The following is a 20,191-nucleotide window of genomic DNA, read 5'->3' as shown; positions in this document are numbered from 1 at the left end:
CGGCCATCCTCCCTCGCTGGGGGCCTGCTCGCCGGATGACCGGCAGACTCTCCACCTCCCGGCCAGAGCCGAGCCAGTCTGCTCGGCCGGCTTCTCCCACGGTCTGGGGGCGTCTCCCACGTGACGCGCGGCGTGACGGCCTGCCGCTGCTTGCTGTGCTGCTAGTCGGGCGGAGGCGCTCACCGCGCCGTTCATTTGCGTGGTGCGTCGTGTGGTGTCCGGTCTGTGGCGAGCCGACCCTGCTTTGTTCCGAGTGAACGTCAGTTGGTGTTCTTTTGTTCCGCTCAGCGTGGGTGGATGACTTGTTATCAGGCATGGATATGACTGTGGGGTCTGTCGCCCTCTTTGGCTATGTTTCGTTTTGTCCCAGGTGATAAAATGTCGGGCTTTATTTATCAAGATCTTCTTGAACTGCATGCACAGCTGTTTAGGCCGCGCCCCCTTGTTGACGATATTCGCTCCAGAATATTGCGATCGCTGTAGCAGCGACAGTCTATGAGTCTGATCGGGCTTCGTGATAAAGGCAGGAAAGCGCCCGGTAGAAGCCTGCACGCTAAGTGACTAGTGATCGGCGCGTGCGAGAATCATGGCGATATTGTCCAGCCACTCATGGACTCCCGAATTTGTGATAATTTCGCCAAGCGTGATGTTGTCCTAGTCCTGAAGAGGTAATAACGTTGTTACGTTTTTGAAATTAACTATATGTCAATTGCTCGAAGTCGCCGAAATCTTGAAGACAACTTTAGTTCGCATCCATTCATCATCCATTATCTGCTGAAACGTGCCAGCAAATTGGCATCGTATGTTAAAGTGACAAGTTATTTACGGTTTGGGTTGATATTTTAGTAGATGAAGCGTCAATAATCCGTTTTCCATTTGCGTTTTGGAGCCTGTGTGCGGCCATATGTTTGCGCGATATTCATTTTTGCTAGCGCTCTCAGTGCGTTGCGTCACGCATTTGTTTCAAGAATATACGGTTTCGTCTTTTCGGCTCACTGCGTCTCCTGTGTATGCATGCTTTGCACGTTTTGCTGTGGGGTTAAATACAATATGCCTTATCAAGTTCGTTTGTTGGTGTGCGTCTAAATAGCGGGCGAGATGGAATACAAAGCTGGATTCCGTCATTTTGATAATTACAGCTGTAAGGAATCATCGCACAGTTGCCGTAGTAAATCCTGTTTTCGTTTCAGAATGTCGATTCTACCATATTGTATTTGATACAGTTAATTGAAATTGGTTTTAGTGTACATGTTTGCGGCAGCTTTGTTGGTTTAATAGTTCTGGGGTTTTATGACTCGTGCAAGCGACAAGCATCAGCGCGCTAATGTCGAGCGATGGTGGGGACGCGCTTCACGCCTTTAGCTGCGACAGCACCCAGCACTGTCGAGAAGAGGTTCCTCTTCCTCCAGTGAGCGACATGGGCTTACAGAATCACCGCTCAAACGTCCCTGGTCTCTTGCTGCCCGGGGAGTCATCCCGGTTGAGAGGTCTTTCCCTAGACTCAGGACCCTGGTGGATCCCTCATCTCTCGCTGCCCGGAGAGTCGTGCTGGCTGAGAAGTCTCCCTCTAGTTTCAGGACTCTGTTGGATCCCTTATCTCTCGCTGCCCGGGGAGTCGTACTGGCTGAGAGGTCTCTCCCTAGGCTGAGGACCCTGGTGAATCCCTCATCTCTCACTGCCCGGGGAGTCGTGCTGGCTGAGAAATCTCTCCCTAGTCTCAGGACCCTGGTGGATCCCTTATCTCTCGCTGCCCGGGGAGTCGCACTGGCTGAGAGGTCTCTCCCTAGGCTCAGGACCCTGGTGGATTCCTCATCTCTCACTGCCCGGGGAGTCGTGCTGGCTGAGAAGTCTCTCCCTAGGCTCAGGACCCTGGTGGATCCCTCATCTCTCACTGCCCGGGGAGTCGTGCTGGCTGAGAAGTCTTTCCCTAGGCTCAGGACCCTGGTGGATCCCTCATCTCTCACTGCCCGGGGAGTCGTGCTGGCTGAGAAGTCTTTCCCTAGGCTCAGGGCCCTGGTGGATCCCTCATCTCTCACTGCCTGGGGAGTCGTGCTGGCTGAGAGGTCTCTCCCTAGGCTCATTACCATGGTGTTTCAGGCTTCGGGATGCGCTGATGCGGGGCTCTCCGCCTGGGTGCAGGGCGTCGCTCAGCTAGGTCCGGGGGCTCACTTCGGCTTGGGGTGCACTCGGAGCGCGCAATGGCAGCTAATGCGCCCCGGTTTGTGGCACCCGTCTCACAAGCTTGAGCGAGCACTCTACCGACCTGCCTTAAATCTCATCTCAATTTTTACCTCAAAATTGACCTGCGAAGTTGACCTACATGGGTTTGATGAGACCCTGTACCCGAGCTTGCGGCTTCCATATTCTTACGGACGAATGGAGTCTAGATGGGCTCTGCGTGCCGTTCACACGCACTTTCCAGCTCTTTTCTGTACATTTGTCGCCGTCTCTGTTTCTGCAGACTTCATGCTGCGTTCATGGGAGTCCCCTCTGCTTGCACATTTTGGGCACATGTGCTTAGGACTCGGGTGCTCCCTTCCACCTGCAGGCTTTGGACGCCTTCCTTCTTCGGCCCGGGTGTCCCTCTGCTAGGACATTGGTGCTCTCCTGTTCCCAAAGTAGGTGCTCCGCTCTACCTCTCTCTCTCTCTCTCTCTCTCTCTCTCTCTCTCTCTCTCTCTCTCTCTCTCTCTTCTCTCTCTCTCTCTCTCTCTCTCTCTCTCTCTCTCTCTCTCTCTCTTCTCTCCTCTCTCTCTCTCTCTCTCTCTCCTCTCTCTCTCTCTCTCTCTCTCTCTCTCTCTCTCTCTCTCTCTCTCTCTCTCTCTCTCTCTCTCTCTCTCTCTCTCTCTCTCTCTCTCTCTCTCTCTCTCTCTCTCTCTCTCTCTCTCTCTCTCTCTCTCTCTCTCTCTCTCGCCGGACTCCGGCGTGTCCGTCTACCTAGGCTTGGTATACTTCCCTGTGTGGGCTCAAAAGCATCCCGTCACCACGGGTTACGAATCTGCAGAAGCGCGGGGCCTTCTCCTCTCCAGCGTGGGGGAATTTTTGCCCTGGATTGGAAGACGCCCTCCAGCCGGGCTCCAGGCGCCTTCCGTCTGGATTTAGGGAACCTCCCCGCTTGGGCTTGGTGTCGCCCCTCCATCTGGGCTCGGAGCGCTGCTTCACCTGGGCTTAGCACCTCTCGCTGGACATACTGTGACAGGGGCAGCGGTATAGTTTTATGATTAGTGTGGGGCTCCAGCTACCCAAGGTCGAGAAGAAATTGAGCCAACTTGGAGAATAAACACGTTTTTAACATATTTAAAGATGTGTTTAGAGTTCTTCCGCTCAGTCCTCCGACTGATTTTACGAAACAACACCCCAAAACAGAAGGGCCTCAATCTGACGTAGGTGCGCCCACATTTTTGCCTGCGAAAAGGCTCGGGGGCCCTAGGTTCCCTCGAGTGTAACTCCGCTCTTCAGCTACAAACCTGGCACTTCACGATAGGCTTCAGGCGTTATTTGCGCAGGCTATGGATTGCGAAAAGTCCTAACCATTAGTCCACGCATACGAAGTTATTAGGGTGATAAAACACGTTGAGAGCAGCAATGCTGTTGTACATAGTCTTTAAGTGAAGAAGCTTTGCCAAATCTTCATATATGATTCATCTCATCTAGTTTATCTCTACAATGTTGCCGAGCAATTTTGCATCATAAAAGCTGTCCCCACATGTAGCCCTGTCGACTTCCTGCTGGGGATCGCACGAAATGGGGAGCATTACCTGCAAACGTTTCCACTGCAATTATCGCACTCAGTTGGTAATGGGGGACACTATCACGTAACGTACACAGCTTGAAGGTTCTGCAAGAACATTCTTTTTGGAAGCATTTCTTAACCAGGCGTGCCCTCTAAAATTGATCACGCGCTTTGACCACGCTCGGAGCTTTTTGCGCAACTGATCCAATTTCACCAAAAATAAATCACCGGTAGTCGAACTACGTAAATTTTTGGGTTGTTTTTTTGCTTTCTGTAAATCTTCTGAGTAATTTTCCACATTGAGCAAATCTGTGGGCGCTATGCCATGCTTCTGTCTGGACTACTGGCCCAGGTGCGTGCTTGAGGCTTGGCAAAAGTACCCTCAAACACTTAACATGGGCCTCTTGGTTGTGTTCCTTCTCATCGTGTTTTTGGACAACTGGTCGAAATCTTGCCCGCCACGCTGCCCCACGGGACGACGGGGCTCGGGTGAGTCGGGTGGCTGCTGCCCGCCCCCGCCACGCTGTCGCCGACGATGAAGTCATTGAAGTGGAGTACGCCGTCGTCTAAGATGCGTTGGCACCGGTAACTCAGAAATGCTTCCAAGCAGTAATAATGGACGGCATTGCTCCAGAAGACCCAGGAAGTGGTGGAGTAGCAGGCTATGTGATAATATCTGTAAAGGGCCGTGATGAAGTTGTAGATGTTTAAACAGTGGGAAGCATATAAGCCACCGGATTGATTTTGCTTCACATAACGAAGATGTGCATACATCCACTCAACACGTAATGGGCTATCTTCATCGCGTCCGAACCCAATCTTCGTGCAACTCCAGACGAGTTGATGAAGGCCGAATGAAACTGAGGCTCCGAACAGGACTCTGGGGGAAGCGGAGCAGGCGTGCTGAGGTATTGAAACGCATCTTTCTAACAACTTTCCGCAGTCCTTGTCTGTATGACAAACCTTCCAACTTTGTTCCTCTCGGATGTCAAATATACACGTACTCACTGGCGAATTCTGGTGTTACCGTTCGCACGCCCTCGTTGAAATGTTGGAATGTTTTGCGGTGACAACATGGTCGTTCAATATTTTCCGGTCACAACACTCATTCACACCTCACCGTGCCAAATACAAACACATGTTTTTATTTTAGGTTTTATTCTGAACTACAAATCTATCCTATAAACGCACGCAGTATAAATGCTTCCTAGCACAGCTGTCATGGGAAAACGATGGTTACGAGCGTCGTCAGTCGGATCGTCCGGGGCTTTGGTGGGCCAGCTGGTCGGAGGTGCGCAAACCAGGATCGGCCCTCGGCGGCCTCAGAGCCGGCCGAGAGCGGAGGCGGACGCCGCGGGCTCAGCCGACCGCGCAACACCCCGCCCCCGCCTATGTACAAAAATACAAACTCGACGTGCGCGTCCCGCCGGCGCGGTCCAGAGATCAAAGGGTGGTGTCCGGCCAGGACGCCAGGTGCGGTCCTCCGGCGCGGTCCTCCGAGGCGGTCCTCCGGCGCGGTCCTCCGAGGCGGGCCTCCGGCGCGGGCACCCTGGTCCCGTCAATCGCGCGTGCGCCCCAAACGGGAATGACACTAAATGCATAGAGATCAGACGGCCACCGATGAGATGAGACGAATTTGTACTCGTTTCTCAAGGCTGGTCCAGGCCAGCGGCGGCTGGGGCGTTCGCCACGCGACACGCTTCGCGCTGGGCTGAACGTGGCGCGGTGGCCGCTGGCCGCTGTACGCCCCCCCCCCCCCCCCCCCCCCCCCCCCACCGAGGCGGCCGCTGGCGGCCAGCACGCGTCGCTGTCAGTGGCGAAGGCCCCAGCGCGCGCGCTACACCATCAGTCATGCCGAACACGAGTGAACCGCGACCAGACCACGGCCTCACAGTGGCCCACCCGCCAAGAGCAGTCACACGCGCCCACGCGGCCGGTCTGAGGCGGGCGCCGCCGGCTCACGGCGCCCTCGGTCAGCGCGCCGCCCACGACAAATCAAGGAGCCACTCTGTGATAATGAGACGGGATGGACCATGAAAAATACTTGTACGCCCACAGCTATTGGTGCCTGCGCCCCCACGCGCCTCGCCTATGTACAGAGCGTACAAAAATACAGTACAAAACTATGGTACAGACTCGCCGAGCCCGACGCGTTCGGACCTCGGACGAGTGGACGCACGCGCAATTAAATAATATCGACCGCCGGGGGCCGTCCTCGCTCGGACAGATTATGCTCTCAGCTCTGCGCGGAGATCAGTACACGTTTAACACGCACAACACAGGGAGGGGCTAGGCCGAGATAAACCGGGCTGGTAACGAGCCAACGAAGTGGCGAAGCGCTGCCGACACTCGCGCACCGGTCTGAGCACAATTTCACGACAAAACGTGTCGGCATGATTCGCGGGTGTAGATGAGACATCGTTTGAGCAGAAGCCCCAGCCGGTTGGTCGGTGGCGCCCAGTCGATTTGATCCGTATTTCGTCTAATAGGGCACAGTGCGTCGCTCACAGCTATCCACCTCATCAGTGCATAACACCCTGTCGGGCGTGGTCGTTGGTGAGCGAGGAGGCGCTGCCGCGTACTCGGTGGACGAGAACAGATGCGACGACTGAACAGTAGTCGGTATGGCCTGGGATCGGCCCGTACATCGCGCCAGATTGCTCATGGCGGGGCGGACCTAGCGCGCGTCAGATCCACACCGCCAGCCGACAGAGTTCCTCCGACAGGACAGGTGAGAGCGTACCGGCTGACGGCCTGAGGGGCAGGGCGGCCACTAGGACCTGTCAGACCACCTCATGGCTCACTTGCAGGTACAAAAAAGGGGGGCGATCGCGTCGTGCAGACGGGCGCCCGACGCGTCGGGCGCCGGAGGGCGTCGAGCCCTCATGCCATCCAGCCCGCAGACAGACGATGAACAAACTGAGGAACGTCACGCGGCCACGGCGAGTGCCGATGAGCAACAGAAGCTCGTCGACAGGTGAGATCCGGTCGGCAGGTGCCGCTAACCCCGCCGCAACGTCACAGCGCGCGGGCGTCGCCGTCCGCCTGCGGCGTGGCCCGCGTCGAGCCCGGCACGCCGGGGGGGCCGCCGCAGCCCGGCCGCTTGGCCGGCCCACGAGCTGCCGCGCCGCCGTCGCCGCCGCCGCCGCCGTCCTGACTAGTATGGTCCACGGGCAGACCGTAAACTCCCTGAGATTCCGTGAAAGACGACCGGTGGTCAACATCCCACGCGCGGCCGGCGGCGGCGACCCGCGGGTCCGGTGGCCACGGCGGTGACGTCACCAACGGCCGGGTTGTGGGCGGCTGGTGGCGCGTGAGCGGCTGGGTTATGGATAGCTGCTGGTGGGGTGGGGGCGACGCCTGCCGTGTCTCCCCGGGGGGAGGAGAACTCAGGACGGCAGGCGGCGGCAGCGGTGACGGCGCGCTGAGTCGGGGCCTCTTCGGTTCAGACCATGTGATGATGCCTTCAGCTTCGAGGGTGTCCGTCGCGTTCGCTGCATCGCGCCTGAAAATCGGAACACAGCCGTGACCACCGCGTGCAGGAAACAAACGCATTGTCTTCGTTTTAGAGCTGGCTCAGAAGCACAAACAACATTTAACGATCACGTTGCACTTTGGAAGAAATGCAGGCGTTAAGTGCTACACGTTACAAGCTGAAAGCCCTGAAATATCTGGGCGCGTCACCAGACATTTACCGGCAACGCCTCGGCTGCGGCGAGGCCCTGCGCTAGCCATCCCTGGTCCTGGCCTCAGCCCCCCCCCCCCCCTCGGCCCCAGAGTCCCAGCCCCGCGCCTGCCAGCCCCAGCCGCAGACGCTGGTGCCGAGCCACCTGTGACGTCACGCACGTGACGACACGGCAGGCGTGACCTCACACTCACTTGGCCTGTGGCCGGCCCCCGGCGCAGGGGTGTGGCGGCGACACGAGCCTCGTCCACTGAGACTCCATCTGCGTCTGCGTCTCACACAGCTCCAGCGTTGTAGAGGAGCGCGCCCCCTCGTACACGGCCGCCTGCAGGAACGGGTCGGGGTCAGGTGGTCTGTCCGGCCGCGCCACGGCATCCCGTCCCGGTCCGAGCTTCGGGCTCAGCGCCGTACCAGCCTCAACACCGCAACACCGCACCGGTCCACCGGCCCAATCCGCACGCTGGGCTCTCGAAACATCGCAACACCGTACAGGCCCACCGGCCCAATCCGCACGCTGGGCTCTCGAAACATCGTAACACTGTACAGGCCCACCGGCCCAATCCGCACGCTGGGCTCTCGAAACATCGTAACACTGTACAGGCCCACCGGCCCAATCCACACGCTGGGCTCAAAACACCAGAGCACCGTACCGGCGCCACCGACCCAATCAACACGCCGGGCTCACAGCAGAGCTGCGTCCAGCCGATCCGCGCGTATTCGGACGTGTCGACCGATGGGACAGCGGCCAAGTGTGACGCTTCCGCGTGCTGCCAGCGCCAGGCCGGGCGGGGCGAGCGCGGGGGGAGGGGGCGTGACGGCGACTCACCTCGCTCTCCGGGCCACCCCCGGTCGTCGTCAGCTGGCGTTGGCTCCCGGCTGGCGGCGAGAGGGCCGCCGGCTGGCTACCTGTGGACGTGGTCTGGCGTCACAGACCCGAACGCACACCAGGAGCGAGCCCACAGCGCCGGCCAGGTGCGGTCAGGAGCGCCGCCTCACCAGAGGGGTCAGGACTCGGCAGTGCGGCAGGCGGCGGCCGTCAGTGCAGCTGGGGCCCCGGGTCGGCGAAGTGGGCGGACGCCGCCGGCCCCGGCTGGTCGTGCCAGACAACGTCATCAAAGAGACAACACAAACGAAGTCCGTTGGCCGACCCTTTCGACACAAGCATCGACCCCACGCCACCTCCTCTGGTAGCTCAGTTGGTAGAGCGGTGGACTGTAGAGGCATTGCACAGGCATCCATAGGTCGCTGGTTCAAATCCGGCCCGGAGGACTTTTACCGAGTGGGCATGTATATGAACGACCCAAAACGTTTACCTCTCTCCTGCGCTACACATAACACACGCCGCCGCTAACAGGACGGCTTGGCGCCATCTCAGCAGGCTACCCCTGCCAAATCCCAGCTCATTTGCGCAGACAGACGCCAGTGACTGGCCATAGCCGCCCCCAAACCACGCCACGTCGGCCGGAAACGGCTCGCTCAGACCTGATAACGGGCCCGTGACGTACCCGCGTCCCATTGGTGACGTCATGCGGCAAGGTCAGTTTTACGTTACTACGCTGTGCGGACCACCGAGCGCGCACTCCGCAATAACGCAACCACTGGCGGGCGCCACAGCGCATCCAGTAGAGCCTTTGATCAAGTTTTTGAACATCGGCAGCTGAGGCTGCCGATGGGATGGCTTGGAATCACCACTGCACCGGCGCAACAGACGGTAGCAGCACAGCGTCCCGCGTACGTGACAGGCAACATGACATGACAAGACATGACATGACATGACTGACAACAATCGGCGGCGTGACAGCCGACTCATTCTGCAAAGCAACATTGTCCAGTGGTCTTTGTGTTACCATGTGCTGACACATGGGTGACATTTCTTGCCACAGACAGCCACGCAAAACGTCCTCCGGGCCGGATTTGAACCAGCGACCTATGGATGCCTGCCACCAGCCACTACAGTCCACCGCTCTACCAACTGAGCTACCAGAGGCCTGCGCCAGTAGCGAGCCTCTTTCGACGCAGTCGTCAGCGCCGGACGGGAAGGCCACGCCCCAGCCCACTTTCACCGGACCCTCCCCGACCTGACGCCAGCCGGCGCCGCGCCCTGTAACTGCAGCGGTGGGCCGGGCCGGGCCGGGCCGGGCGGCGGAACAGGCAGCCCCCCTCCCCTGACCGACCGTCGCCACCACCCCGATCACTGAGGGCGGGCCGGCGGCGACGTCAGTCAGGAGATATGACACGTCACGCACCCCCAAAACGTTACGAGCGGGCGGGACGCTGTTGCCTGAAGCGTTCGCATCACGGGGTGACAGCCCCGTCTCGTTTGACAGACCAGCGCCGCGCTGGCTGGGTCAGGCCACACCAGCTCACAAGCACGAGAGGCTGTCGCACGCCGGCACCCTTCACTTACCGAGACGGCCGAGTGGCTGGTTCCCTGGTGGCGAGTTGTTCTGAGAGGCCTCGCTGTCGTTCTCGGCCAGCGTCGCCGTGCCAGCCTGCTGAGGTGGAGCTGGAGCTGGAGCTGGAGCTGGAGCTGGGTGCGGGTCGAGCGCGGGCGTCAGGAGCGCCTCACGGCAGTCGCCGGCCGGCGCCAATGGGGCATCAGAGGAGAGTCCAGGCGGTGTCAGTGCGCTACAGCTGACTCCAGGCAGTATCAGTGCGCCAGCGATGTCTGCCGGTGGCGTCAGTGCGCCAGCGATGTCTGCCGATGGCGTCAGTGCGCCAGTGATGTCTGCCGGTGGCGTCAATGCGCCAGCGATGTCTTCGAGCAGTGCCAGTGCGCCAGAGATGACTGCCGGTGACGTCAGTGTGTCAGAGGTGACTCCAAACGGCGTCGGTGCGCCAGAAGCGACGCCAGTGGGTGATGGAAGGGCGTCCAGGACTGCAGGGCCCCCACGCGAGCGTCGCCGCTCGGCTCCTGCAGTCCTAAGGGCTAAAAAAGGCTGCTCGTCGGTGTCGGGCGGCAGGAGAGCGTCGCCCAGCTGGTCGGCCGGCTCCAGCCGCTGGCCGGAGCTGCTCACCCGGTCGCTGCACAGGCTGGAGCCCACGCCCGGCTCGCCGAAGCCCAGGCCCGTCTGGAAGATGTTGCCCGTCACCTGGTACGAGCCCGGCTCGGCGCCCAGCGAGCCGAACCCCTCGAACGGCTCCAGCTCGGCCGGCGGCTTCTGCTCCAGCGGCGTCGGCATGCTGTATATCTGCGGACTGAGCGCCTGGCTCCGCTGCTGCTGCTGCTGCTGCTGCTGCTGCTGCTGCTGCTGCTGTTGTTGTTGCTGCTGCTGTTGCTGTTGCTGTTGCTGCTGCTGCTGCTGTTGCTGTTGCTGCTGTTGCTGTTGCTGCTGTTGTTGTTGTTGCTGCTGCTGTTGCAGTGGAGATGCAGGCAGCTGGCCGAATGCGTGCGGACTTGGTGGCAGGCCGTGCGGCGAATGCACCATCTGAAGAAACGACAACGACATCTAGGAACCATCCACAAAACCGGGCTCGCAGGAGAATACAGCAGTGACATCTGCCGGGCAGTACAGTGTACCAGATAAACACAACGCAACACCGCCAAATGCAGCGCCGACTCTCTCGTTCCCTTGACTGGCATCCTTTGCCCTTTCTAACCGTTTAAGCCAGGTGACTTGTTACTGAAACAGGTCCCATCTCCGCCGCCGCCGCTCTGTCGGCTCACCTGTTGTAAGGGCGACTGCGGCATGTGGTGGGGCGACTGCGGCACGTGATGGGGCGACTGCGGCACGTGATGAGGCGACTGCGTCATGCGGTGTGGCGACTGCGGCACGGGATGGGGCGACTGGGAGACCTGCCGCGGCGACAGCGCCACCTGGTGCGACGAATGTGGCGAGTGCGGCATTTGGTGCGGCGAGTGCGGCACCTGGTGCGGCGAGTGCGGCACCTGGTGCGGCGAGTGCGCCACTTGATGCGGCGAGTGCGTCACCGTTTGCGGCGAGCTGCCGGGCTTGGCCGGCGGCGCCTTCTGCTGGCGCTCGTAGATCTTGAGCTTGAGTTTGTCATGTACTGTGAGTGGCGGCGGCGGGTCCATGGGGTAGACGAGCGCGCCGGCACCTCCGCTGGTATCGCCTGGGCACCGGGCGGCCGAGCTAGAGCTGTGTGAGCTGCTCGACCGGCGGGAGTACAGATGGTGGCCAGGCTGCGGCACAGGAGAACACGGCGGCCGTCAGGAGCGAGCGGAGAACACACGGCAGCCGTCAGCAGGCCGTGCAGCCGATACGCTGAGTTCGGAAGCGGGGGGCACCACAGACGCTGGGTCTCAGCTGGGAGCAGATACTGGGGTCTCAGCTGAGTGCAGACGCTGGGTCTCAGCTGAGCACAGACGCTGGGTCTCAGCTGAGCAGAGACGCTGGGGTCTCAGCTGAGCACAGACGCTGGGGTCTCAGCTGAGCACAGACGCTGGGGTCTCAGCTGAACGCAGATGCTGGGGTCTCAGCTGAGCGCAAGTCACGACCAGCTACTCAGTCCCCAGCCCTACAGAGATCACCATTCAACACATGTAACCGACATAACGCAACCGATCATCGCTTTTGCTCAGGTGCGGTGCAGGCAAGGAAATACACTTGTTTGTCTGCTCCTGGAAGACACCAGGAATCAGACCTGAAGCTGTGCTCGCTCCTGCCTCCACGGGGAGTCGCTGCCCCTGTGGCGACAGACAAACCAACAACGAAGCCGGCGCCAGCCAGACGGCAGCGGCCGGTCGGCGGCGGCCGGAGACCCACTGACCTGGTAGTTTAAAGACGTCGTCATTTGCTGCGCGTGGCTAAGCGGCGTGATGGTGGTAGAGACCATGAGTCCGGGCCGCGAGAGGCCGGCGCTGCCGCCCAGCGGCGACGGCTTGGCCAGCACGGCGGCCGTGTTCGACACCGGGATCAGCAGGTGCGAGCCCTTCTCGGCGCCGTTGCTGACGATGTAGCTGGGGCCGGGGCTGTAGCCGTTGCCAGCGCCGTTGGCTCGACCGGCCGCCGGGTCCGGCAGAGGCGGGTAGGCCGCGCCCAGCGTCGCGCCGCCGTTCTGGCTCGAGAACGGGTCGGCGAAGTGGTCCTCGACGCCGGAGCCGGCGTAGAAGGCGGCGCCGGCCGTCTGCGGGTACTGGTACTGCACGCGACTGTCGTAGAAGTGGGCGCCGGCGGCCGGCGCCGGCGCCGTCGACAGCTGCGGGTACGGCTGGCCCGTCCACTGTCCAGCGCCGTTCTGCGCCGGCGCCGACCAGGGCGGCGGCCCAGCCCCGAACGATGACGGCGGGTGCGGCGGAGGCGGCGGCGGCGGCGGTGGTGCCTGGGAGGCAGGCAGCGACATGGAGCCGCCGAATACAGGTCCTCCGGGCGCCTGCGAATGACCGCGAGAGGTCACCCTGGTGTGTCGAGCCAGGTCACGGTGCTGGGTCGGGTCAAGTCACGTTGGTGTGTCGGACCAGGTCACGTTGCTGAGTCGGGCCAGTTCACGCTGGTGTGTCGGGCCAGGCCACGGTGCTGGGTCGGGCCAGTTCACGCTGGTGTGTCGGGCCAGTTCACGCTGGTGTGTTGGGCCAGGCCATCGTGCTGGGTCGGGTCAGGTCACGCTGGTGTATCGGACCAGGTCACGGTGCTGAGTCGGGTCAGTTCATGCTGGTGTGTCGGGCCAGGCCATGGTGCTGGGTCGGGTCAGGTCACGCTGGTGCGTCAGGCCAGTTCACGGTGCTGGGTCGGGTCAGGTCACAGCGGCAGCAAAGGTCACGTCAGCACAAGAGGCGGATCGGAACAGGTCAGGATACAATAGGTCAGTCCAGAGACAGACGACATCGGTGCTCAGCTCGTTGGGTGGGCCATGCAGCCAGCATGGTACTGCCAGCTCCACACACTGGCTACCGGCTGGCGCCATGTTGGATTAACGGAGTGTTATTTGCACATGCTTTCAGGTCGGGTCAGGAACTGTGGAGGGACATATCGTCAGGACAACAAGGAGATCACGTAAATAAAACATGCGTTCATATACGAACAAAACGCAAAACGCGAATGCCTGTACAGAATAAATAAATTTAATAAAAAAACTCTCGCGGAATGAAAAGACATCGGATGACGTCTGTGTCTATCTTTCCGGTCGGAATTGAACCGCACGTGTGCGGACCGGTGTACTTAGAAAAGGTGCGTGCCATTCGGAAGACAGAGCTGTTTTCAATTTTTCAGCAGGTCAGAAAAACAATTCAAAATTATCGTTCTCACAAAATTTCCCACCGTATTTGCTAGTCACCACTACCAACACACATACTCGCGCTTTGCTTAAGGTGGTTGATTGGACTTAAGGACGTGCGAATAAGTTACGGGGGGGTACAAGAGATACACAAGATAAACGCAAGCAGCCACCAGCTGAATGGTGGCTGCTTGTGTTTTTGTCGTAAATCCTACCCTCGAGTCTGTCGTCTCTTTTTCAACACAGGCACGCTATTCAGACATTTGAAAGGGACCGGGGCCTGAAGTCTTGGGCTTGGGCGCCCGCGATACTCGCCGCCGGCCTCCAAGGACGCCGAGGTCACATCACGGGGCTGGCCGTGACATGGGAGCGCTCTAAACAGCCTTCAGCTGATTTTATGCTTGACTTTCAATCAGCATCAAATGTTAATCGCATGCAACAGATGACTCAGGTGCACTCTGTGGTGTTTTGTACAGTGATAGCATGTGGCAAGTGGCTAATATAGATGTCGATGAGTACTCAGCCAATCCTCATTCGTAGCCTCTACCCTGACTAAATGAGGTCGACTTGAGCTTTATACGCTGTTAAGAGCTGATTTTGTTCAGGGGAAGGACGCTACCTTCACATGATCGGACATGTGGCTTCCATGCACCACGTTACTTCATCGTCATATGCTTGAAGGCCTTGAATGCTTTCCGGGCTTTACAAACGACATTTGGAGGGCAGCGAAGCGCACGAAGGTCCCCCTGCTCACCAATCAACGGAGAGCAAATACGCTGGGAGACGGGGCGTGCTGATCGAATGCATCAGCAGATTATGTGATTATGCCGGCTAGGGAACGGTATCAGTGGGATAAATACGCCGAGGGAACTGTGTGAGAGGGCTAATCAAAACCAGGCACGCTCTCCGCATGAAATGCATGAAAAACACAAAGCGTCGTGGTTAACTAGATTGCATTTTCTGGTAGCTTAAATAAATGTGGTGTTCCCTTGTGCGGCCTTTGCAAGTGCAGGCGCGCGAAGATGTACTTGTAAATTGAGATAGCCGAGCAGTGGCAGATGACGGTTGGTGAAGCACCACCCGACCCCGGCCGAGTGAGACTGAAGCACCACCCGAGCCCGACCGAGTGAGACTAAAGCACCACCCGAATCCTACCGAGTGAGACTTAAGCACCACCCGACCCCGGCTGAGTGAGACTGAAGCACCACCCGAGTCCGACCGAGTGAGACTAAAGCACCACCCGACCCCGACCGAGTGAGCCGAGCCAGACGGCTTTGTCATTGGATGAACGGTCCGGTGACATGACCCGACACCGGGTGAGCGGTCCGATGACATGACCCGACACCGGGAGAGCGGTCCGATGACATGACCCGACACCGGGTGAGCGGTGGGGGACGCGCCACTGACCGTTCTGGCGATGCCGGCGTGGACAGCGGCGCCGCGGCTGCGCTCTCCTCTGGGCACCTGCAACACACAGCCACGGCGAGGTCAGAGCCGGCCAGACACGGCGAGGTCAGCACCGGCCGGGGACGGCTGCAGCGGTCCGGGGCACAGCCGCGGTGGGCGCCGAGTCTGGCCGCGGTGAGCGCCGGCCTACCCTTTGCCCAGGCCTCGGCGAGCTTATTTCCGCCAGGGTCGTGGCTAGCCCAGGAAAAGCCGCACCCCGAATCTCGCTGTACGTGACCACTCCAGAGCAAAAATAATCCCAAGACGCGGCCATCAAAAGCCGCTCCCAGTTGGGGACGACCTCAGGAAACAGTAATGTCTTGTAAAGGAGTTTTGTAAGTTGGCAATAATCAATAACCTGTCCACGCAACTCACTGAGTCCTTATCCAGGTCGTTTCAGTTAATCTTACGTCACCAATCATCGCTGAGCCAAATACAGACTTTCCGCTGCCGACCGAACGGCCATGAGAAAGTTCGGTGGCGACACGGACCCAGATCGATCGCGCCATCGGAGTAGTTCCGCGCGCCGCCAAGAGATGGCAGGCGCGGCCGGCCTGCGTCGGCGGACGCGCAGCCAGACGGGCCGCCCCGAGCGTCGTAGTAAACGGTGACGTCACCCGTTTGTAAACAACGGCCGGCGGCGGTGGCGCGCGCGCGCGCGCGGGTGGCGGTGTCGACGGTCGGTCGCGCCGCCCGGCACGTTTATGGCTTTAAAGAGGCGGGCGTCGACCGGCGAGGCGGACTGCCGCGGCGGCTGGCGGCCGGGGCAGCCGCGTCCCGGGCCCGCCCGGCGCGAGGCCCGTGTCGGCCCGGCCGGCCACCGCGGCCGGACAAAGGGCCGGCCGAGGCCGGGGCCAGGGCCGAGCCGACGACTGACGCGACGCAGGCCGGCCCGCTCGCCGCTCAGAGTGCGTCCCGCGATGATGGAGGCTTCCCAGAGGGAGCGCGACTCTGCTGACGGCCGACGCGTTCGACCGTTTGCCCACCGCGTCAATTTGACACGTCAAAATTTGCCTCGTAGCCGCGGACATCCCGAAGCGCCGAGCGGCACTAGGCTTCTTGTTGGCAACCCTGGCAACACTTGCAAAGGGCGACTACCGGCGTGGGGTGCCATGGACTGGAGTTGTTCCCTACCCGCACTGGAACGAAGCGACACGTCTCATTTTGGGGGACGACGGCGGGGGCGGGGGCTCATTTTGGCACTTGGCTTCGGCACCGAACGGTCGATCGCGGTCCCGGCCAGCCGTCGTCGCCAGCCGGCCAGCCGTCATGACTGACTGTCGTCGGACGCGGTGAGTCAGGTTCCGCTCCTAGCCACGGGCACCGGGCGGTCGGCGGCCGGCCCGCGTCCCAGGTCCCGCCGACACCCGGCTGTGTCCGTGTCAACATCCGCCCGCGTTACGCTCCATCCGTGCTCGGAGAGTGTCCGTCACAATCTGTGCCCGCGCTCGGCTTTGTCTGTGTCCGCGCTCGGCTATGTCCGTGTCCGCCTACCCGCCGGCCGGCCGGCGCCAGGCCGTTCTCGACCGGAGTGCCATTGAAAGGCAGCCTGACTGGGCCGGCCGGTCGGCCACGCGGCTATTTACTCCGTGGCAGCCGGTCTCCATACACCGGCCCGAACACCTGGCCGTCACGTGACGCCGCCCGGCCGCCCGGCCGCCGGTCACGTGACGCGCCGGCGGCAGCTGGCTGAGTCAGGAGTCGGTGCGTCGCGCCGATCGATGCAGCCTGACTCGGTGACTGTGCCCAGACCGTGGCCTCAGGACCGGCAGAGGAACGAAACGGGAAGCGGCTGCTGGCGGCTCCCCCGCGGGCGTGTGGGTGCGAGGAGCGACGGAGCTGCGAAGTGCCGCCCGAGCCCAGCTGTCCCGACCCGGGACGGGCGCGCTGGCCGGCGGTGGGCCGCCCAGGTCAGGGGCGTGACGGAGGCGGTGCGGTGCAGACCCGGCAGTGCACGGTCTCAGAGACGGCCGCCGCCGAGACAACCCGTCCGATCGCACGACCACGCGTCGGCTGTGGCGGCGCCGACAAACCGCCGACACCTCTTACTGCTCTTAGCTGGTTACTGATTGGATGGTTGGTTGGTTAGCTGGCTGGTGGGTGGATTGCGTGGCTGCCTCGCCCGTTCGTTTCCTCACCCGATGATTTCACCGCCTGTTCCCATCGCTCCACCGAAATCCCGGGACCCGCCACACCGATGACGACCATCGGCCATCCAGCTGGAGTGGTCCGCTGTGCCCCGAGAGCAGCGAGAGCACCCGCGTCCCGGCCCGAGCCGTCCCGTGTGTGTCGGCGCGTGCGTGCGCCCGTTAGCCGGCGGCAGCTGCCCCGGGCGGCAGGCAGCTGCCGGGCGGGGGCAGCAGCAGGTGTGGACGCCGCCCGGCCGGCCGGCCGTCTCGGCCCGACCTCTGTAATCGTGCCGACGCCGCTCGTTAGAGAACAGAGGCGGCCGGCCGGGCCGCGCGGCGCCCGCCGCACTCGGCCACAGGTGTGCGGCAGGCGGCGGCGCCGGGGCCGCGCAATGCAGCAGCCAGGCCGGACCGGCGGACCGTCCGGCAGCCGGGCCGAGGCGGCGGACTGCTCGGCAGCCAGGCCGAACCGGCGGACCGTCCGGCAGCCAGGTCGAGGCGACGGACTGCTCGGCAGCCAGGCCGGACCGGCGGACCGTCCGGCAGCCAGGCCGAGGCGGCGGACCGCTCGGCAGCCAGGCCGGACCGGCGGACCGCCCGGCAGCCAAGCCGGACCGGCGGATCGCTCGGCAGCCAGGCCGGAGCCAGGCCGGACCGCTCGGCAGCGCCGGTCCCCTGCCTCAGCTGCCGCCGTCCAGTTCAGTGTTTCGGCTCGGCGCGGCAGCCGAATACAGACGGCTTCCGGGCCGCTCTCCGGCCAGAGGCCAACAATCGGCCATTTGGCGGCACGGCCGTCCACCGGGTCGGCATGGCACAATGGTGTGCTCGCCGGAGAACAATGGCTGCGGGCTCTCGGAGCGCCACCGCGAGACGAAGCGGCCGCCGCGCCCAGCACACCCCCTCAGCAGAGAGCGCGGCCACAGGGACACGTCGGTCCCAGGGCCTTACGGCGGACACAGCGCTCTGGACCGGGCCCAGAGGACACCAGCCGGCGTGGACCCGGGGCCCGTACCAATGTGCGGTTAGTCAGGGGTGATGCACTACGAGGATGGAGTGTGTGCCGTCGCCTCACCATGGCGCCAGGGTTTTCCCTCCCTGCTCACCACCTCGTCTCTCCTTCCCGAAGCCGAGGGCGGTCATCTGTGAGGCTCCAACGACACTCATGGCTGGCTCCTCAGACATCCATGAGCGCCACAACGGCTCAGAGGACACTCATGGGCTGCCACAGCGGCCCATCAGAGGACACTCATGGGCGCCACAGCGGTCCATCAGAGGACACTCATGGGTGCTACAGCGGCCCGATCAGAGGACACTCATGGGTGCCACAGCGGTCCATCAGAGGACACTCATGGGTGCCACAGCGGTCCATCAGAGGACACTCATGGGTGCTACAGCGACTCATCAGAGGACGCTCCTGGGTGCCATGATGCCAAAAGTGGGCTGAGACGAGTCCCACACAGTCTGTACGAAGGAACACACCAGTTTGCCTGTCACCCATCCGCGCCGACTCCCTACGCTCCAGCCTCACGTCAGGGCTCTGAGTGGCCGGCCCGGGTCGCCAAGGCCGCCGGATACCGGCTGGCAACGGAGCTGACATCATCCGCGTGCGGGCCCCGTCGTCAAAGGCTCGCGCCCGGGGCTTACTACCGCAGGAGCAGCGCGACAAGCGCGTCCCGTCCGTCATCTGTGACGCGCCGCCCAGCGCCGACCTCTCCGGTCCCACCGGACAAGCGCCCGTCCCGTCCCGTCCGTCATCTGTGACGCGCCGCCCAGCGCCGACCTCTCCGGTCCCACCGGACAAGCGCCCGTCCCGTCCCGTCCGTCATCTGTGACGCGCCGCCCAGCGCCGACCTCTCCGGTCCCACCGGACAAGCGCCCGTCCCGTCCCGTCCGTCATCTGTGACACGCCGCCCAGCGCCGACCTCTCCGGTCCCACCGGAAGCCCCGACGTCGCTCTCCCTGTTTTAAACGTGTCCGATTACCGCCGGGGCCTCAAATTCGGCCGAGGCTCTCAAATGCGGTTAGCATATCCTGCGACCCTGGCGCTCTCTCCTAAGCCGGGCGGCATGACGCGAGCTGAGCATGACACAGAGGGCGGGCGCCGATAGCGACGCGTCACTCGTGCGGAACGGTCCATCCCCACGACAGGCAGCCAGCAGCGCATCAGGCGCCAGGGAGCCGTCTGAGTGCGGAGGACCGGCGCCGGGGAGCCGTCTGAGCGGGAGGACCGGCGCCGGGGAGCCGTCTGAGTGGGGAGGAGCGGCGCCAGGGGCCGTCTGAGTGGGGAGGACCGGCGCCGGGGAGCCGTCTGAGCGGGAGGACCGGCGGCCGGGAGCCGCCTGAGCGGGAGGGCCGGTGGCGGGGAGCGGTCTGAGCGGGAGGACCGGCGCCGGGGAGCAGTAGCCGTTTGGGCGGAGAGGGCCGGCATCGAGGAGCCGCCTGAATGGGAGGACCGGCGCAGGGGAGCCGTCTGAGTGGGGAGGACCGGAGGACCGGCGCTCGGCGGTAGGTCCGACGAACTTTCCTCTCGGCGTGCACTAGCCGACCGTCGTCATCTGTCCTCTGCGCCTAGAGGATGCGAGGCGCAACCAGGATGCGAACCTGGGCCCTCCACATGGAAGCCGAATATCATGACCACTCGTTCATCACATCCCGAATCACTGGCGCCCCCCCCCCCCCCCCCTCCCTGCCGTCTTCTGTATGCTGGCCGTGATGGAGGCGGCGGCTAGGTGGCCCTGCGTGCTGCAGCGCGTGTAAACAAGAGATAGCGTGCCGACTGACGCCCGGTGGTTTTAATAACATACGTATTTGGGCCAATTCACGCGGGCCGCCATGGTTATAATTGAGCATTTCTGGTCGGCGCGAAGTTGCGAAGCTAATGACATCGGCAGTTGCATGCAGCGGAGATCACGTGACGACCAATGATAGCGATCATTTAAATAAAACCGACACTTAGTCCGTCACGCCAGTGCGACCGAACAGACGACAGGGGGCTTTCGGAGGTGACACAAAACATAATACTATC

General features: G+C 61.9%; 1 protein-coding gene across 1 annotated transcript; it reads right to left on the bottom strand.

The window, feature by feature from the left end:
• Positions 1 to 5,509: 5,509 nt before the first annotated feature.
• LOC119104457 (histone-lysine N-methyltransferase 2D) lies at positions 5,510 to 12,751 on the bottom strand (the record flags this gene model as incomplete). Its single annotated transcript, XM_037228161.1, is given in 6 exon segments — positions 5,510 to 7,237; positions 7,612 to 7,742; positions 8,244 to 8,323; positions 9,825 to 10,845; positions 11,085 to 11,561; positions 12,149 to 12,751. Coding segments are annotated over 6 exon segments (2,799 nt in total), but the record flags the coding sequence as incomplete, so codon positions are not given.
• Between the last annotated feature and the right edge of the window lie 7,440 nt (positions 12,752 to 20,191).

This window comes from Pollicipes pollicipes, unplaced genomic scaffold (assembly GCF_011947565.3).
Source record: "Pollicipes pollicipes isolate AB1234 unplaced genomic scaffold, Ppol_2.1 Scaffold_6052;HRSCAF=7182_pilon_pilon_pilon, whole genome shotgun sequence".
Classification (NCBI taxonomy): Eukaryota; Metazoa; Arthropoda; class Thecostraca; order Pollicipedomorpha; family Pollicipedidae; genus Pollicipes; species Pollicipes pollicipes.
This window is presented reverse-complemented; position numbering and strand designations above follow the sequence as displayed.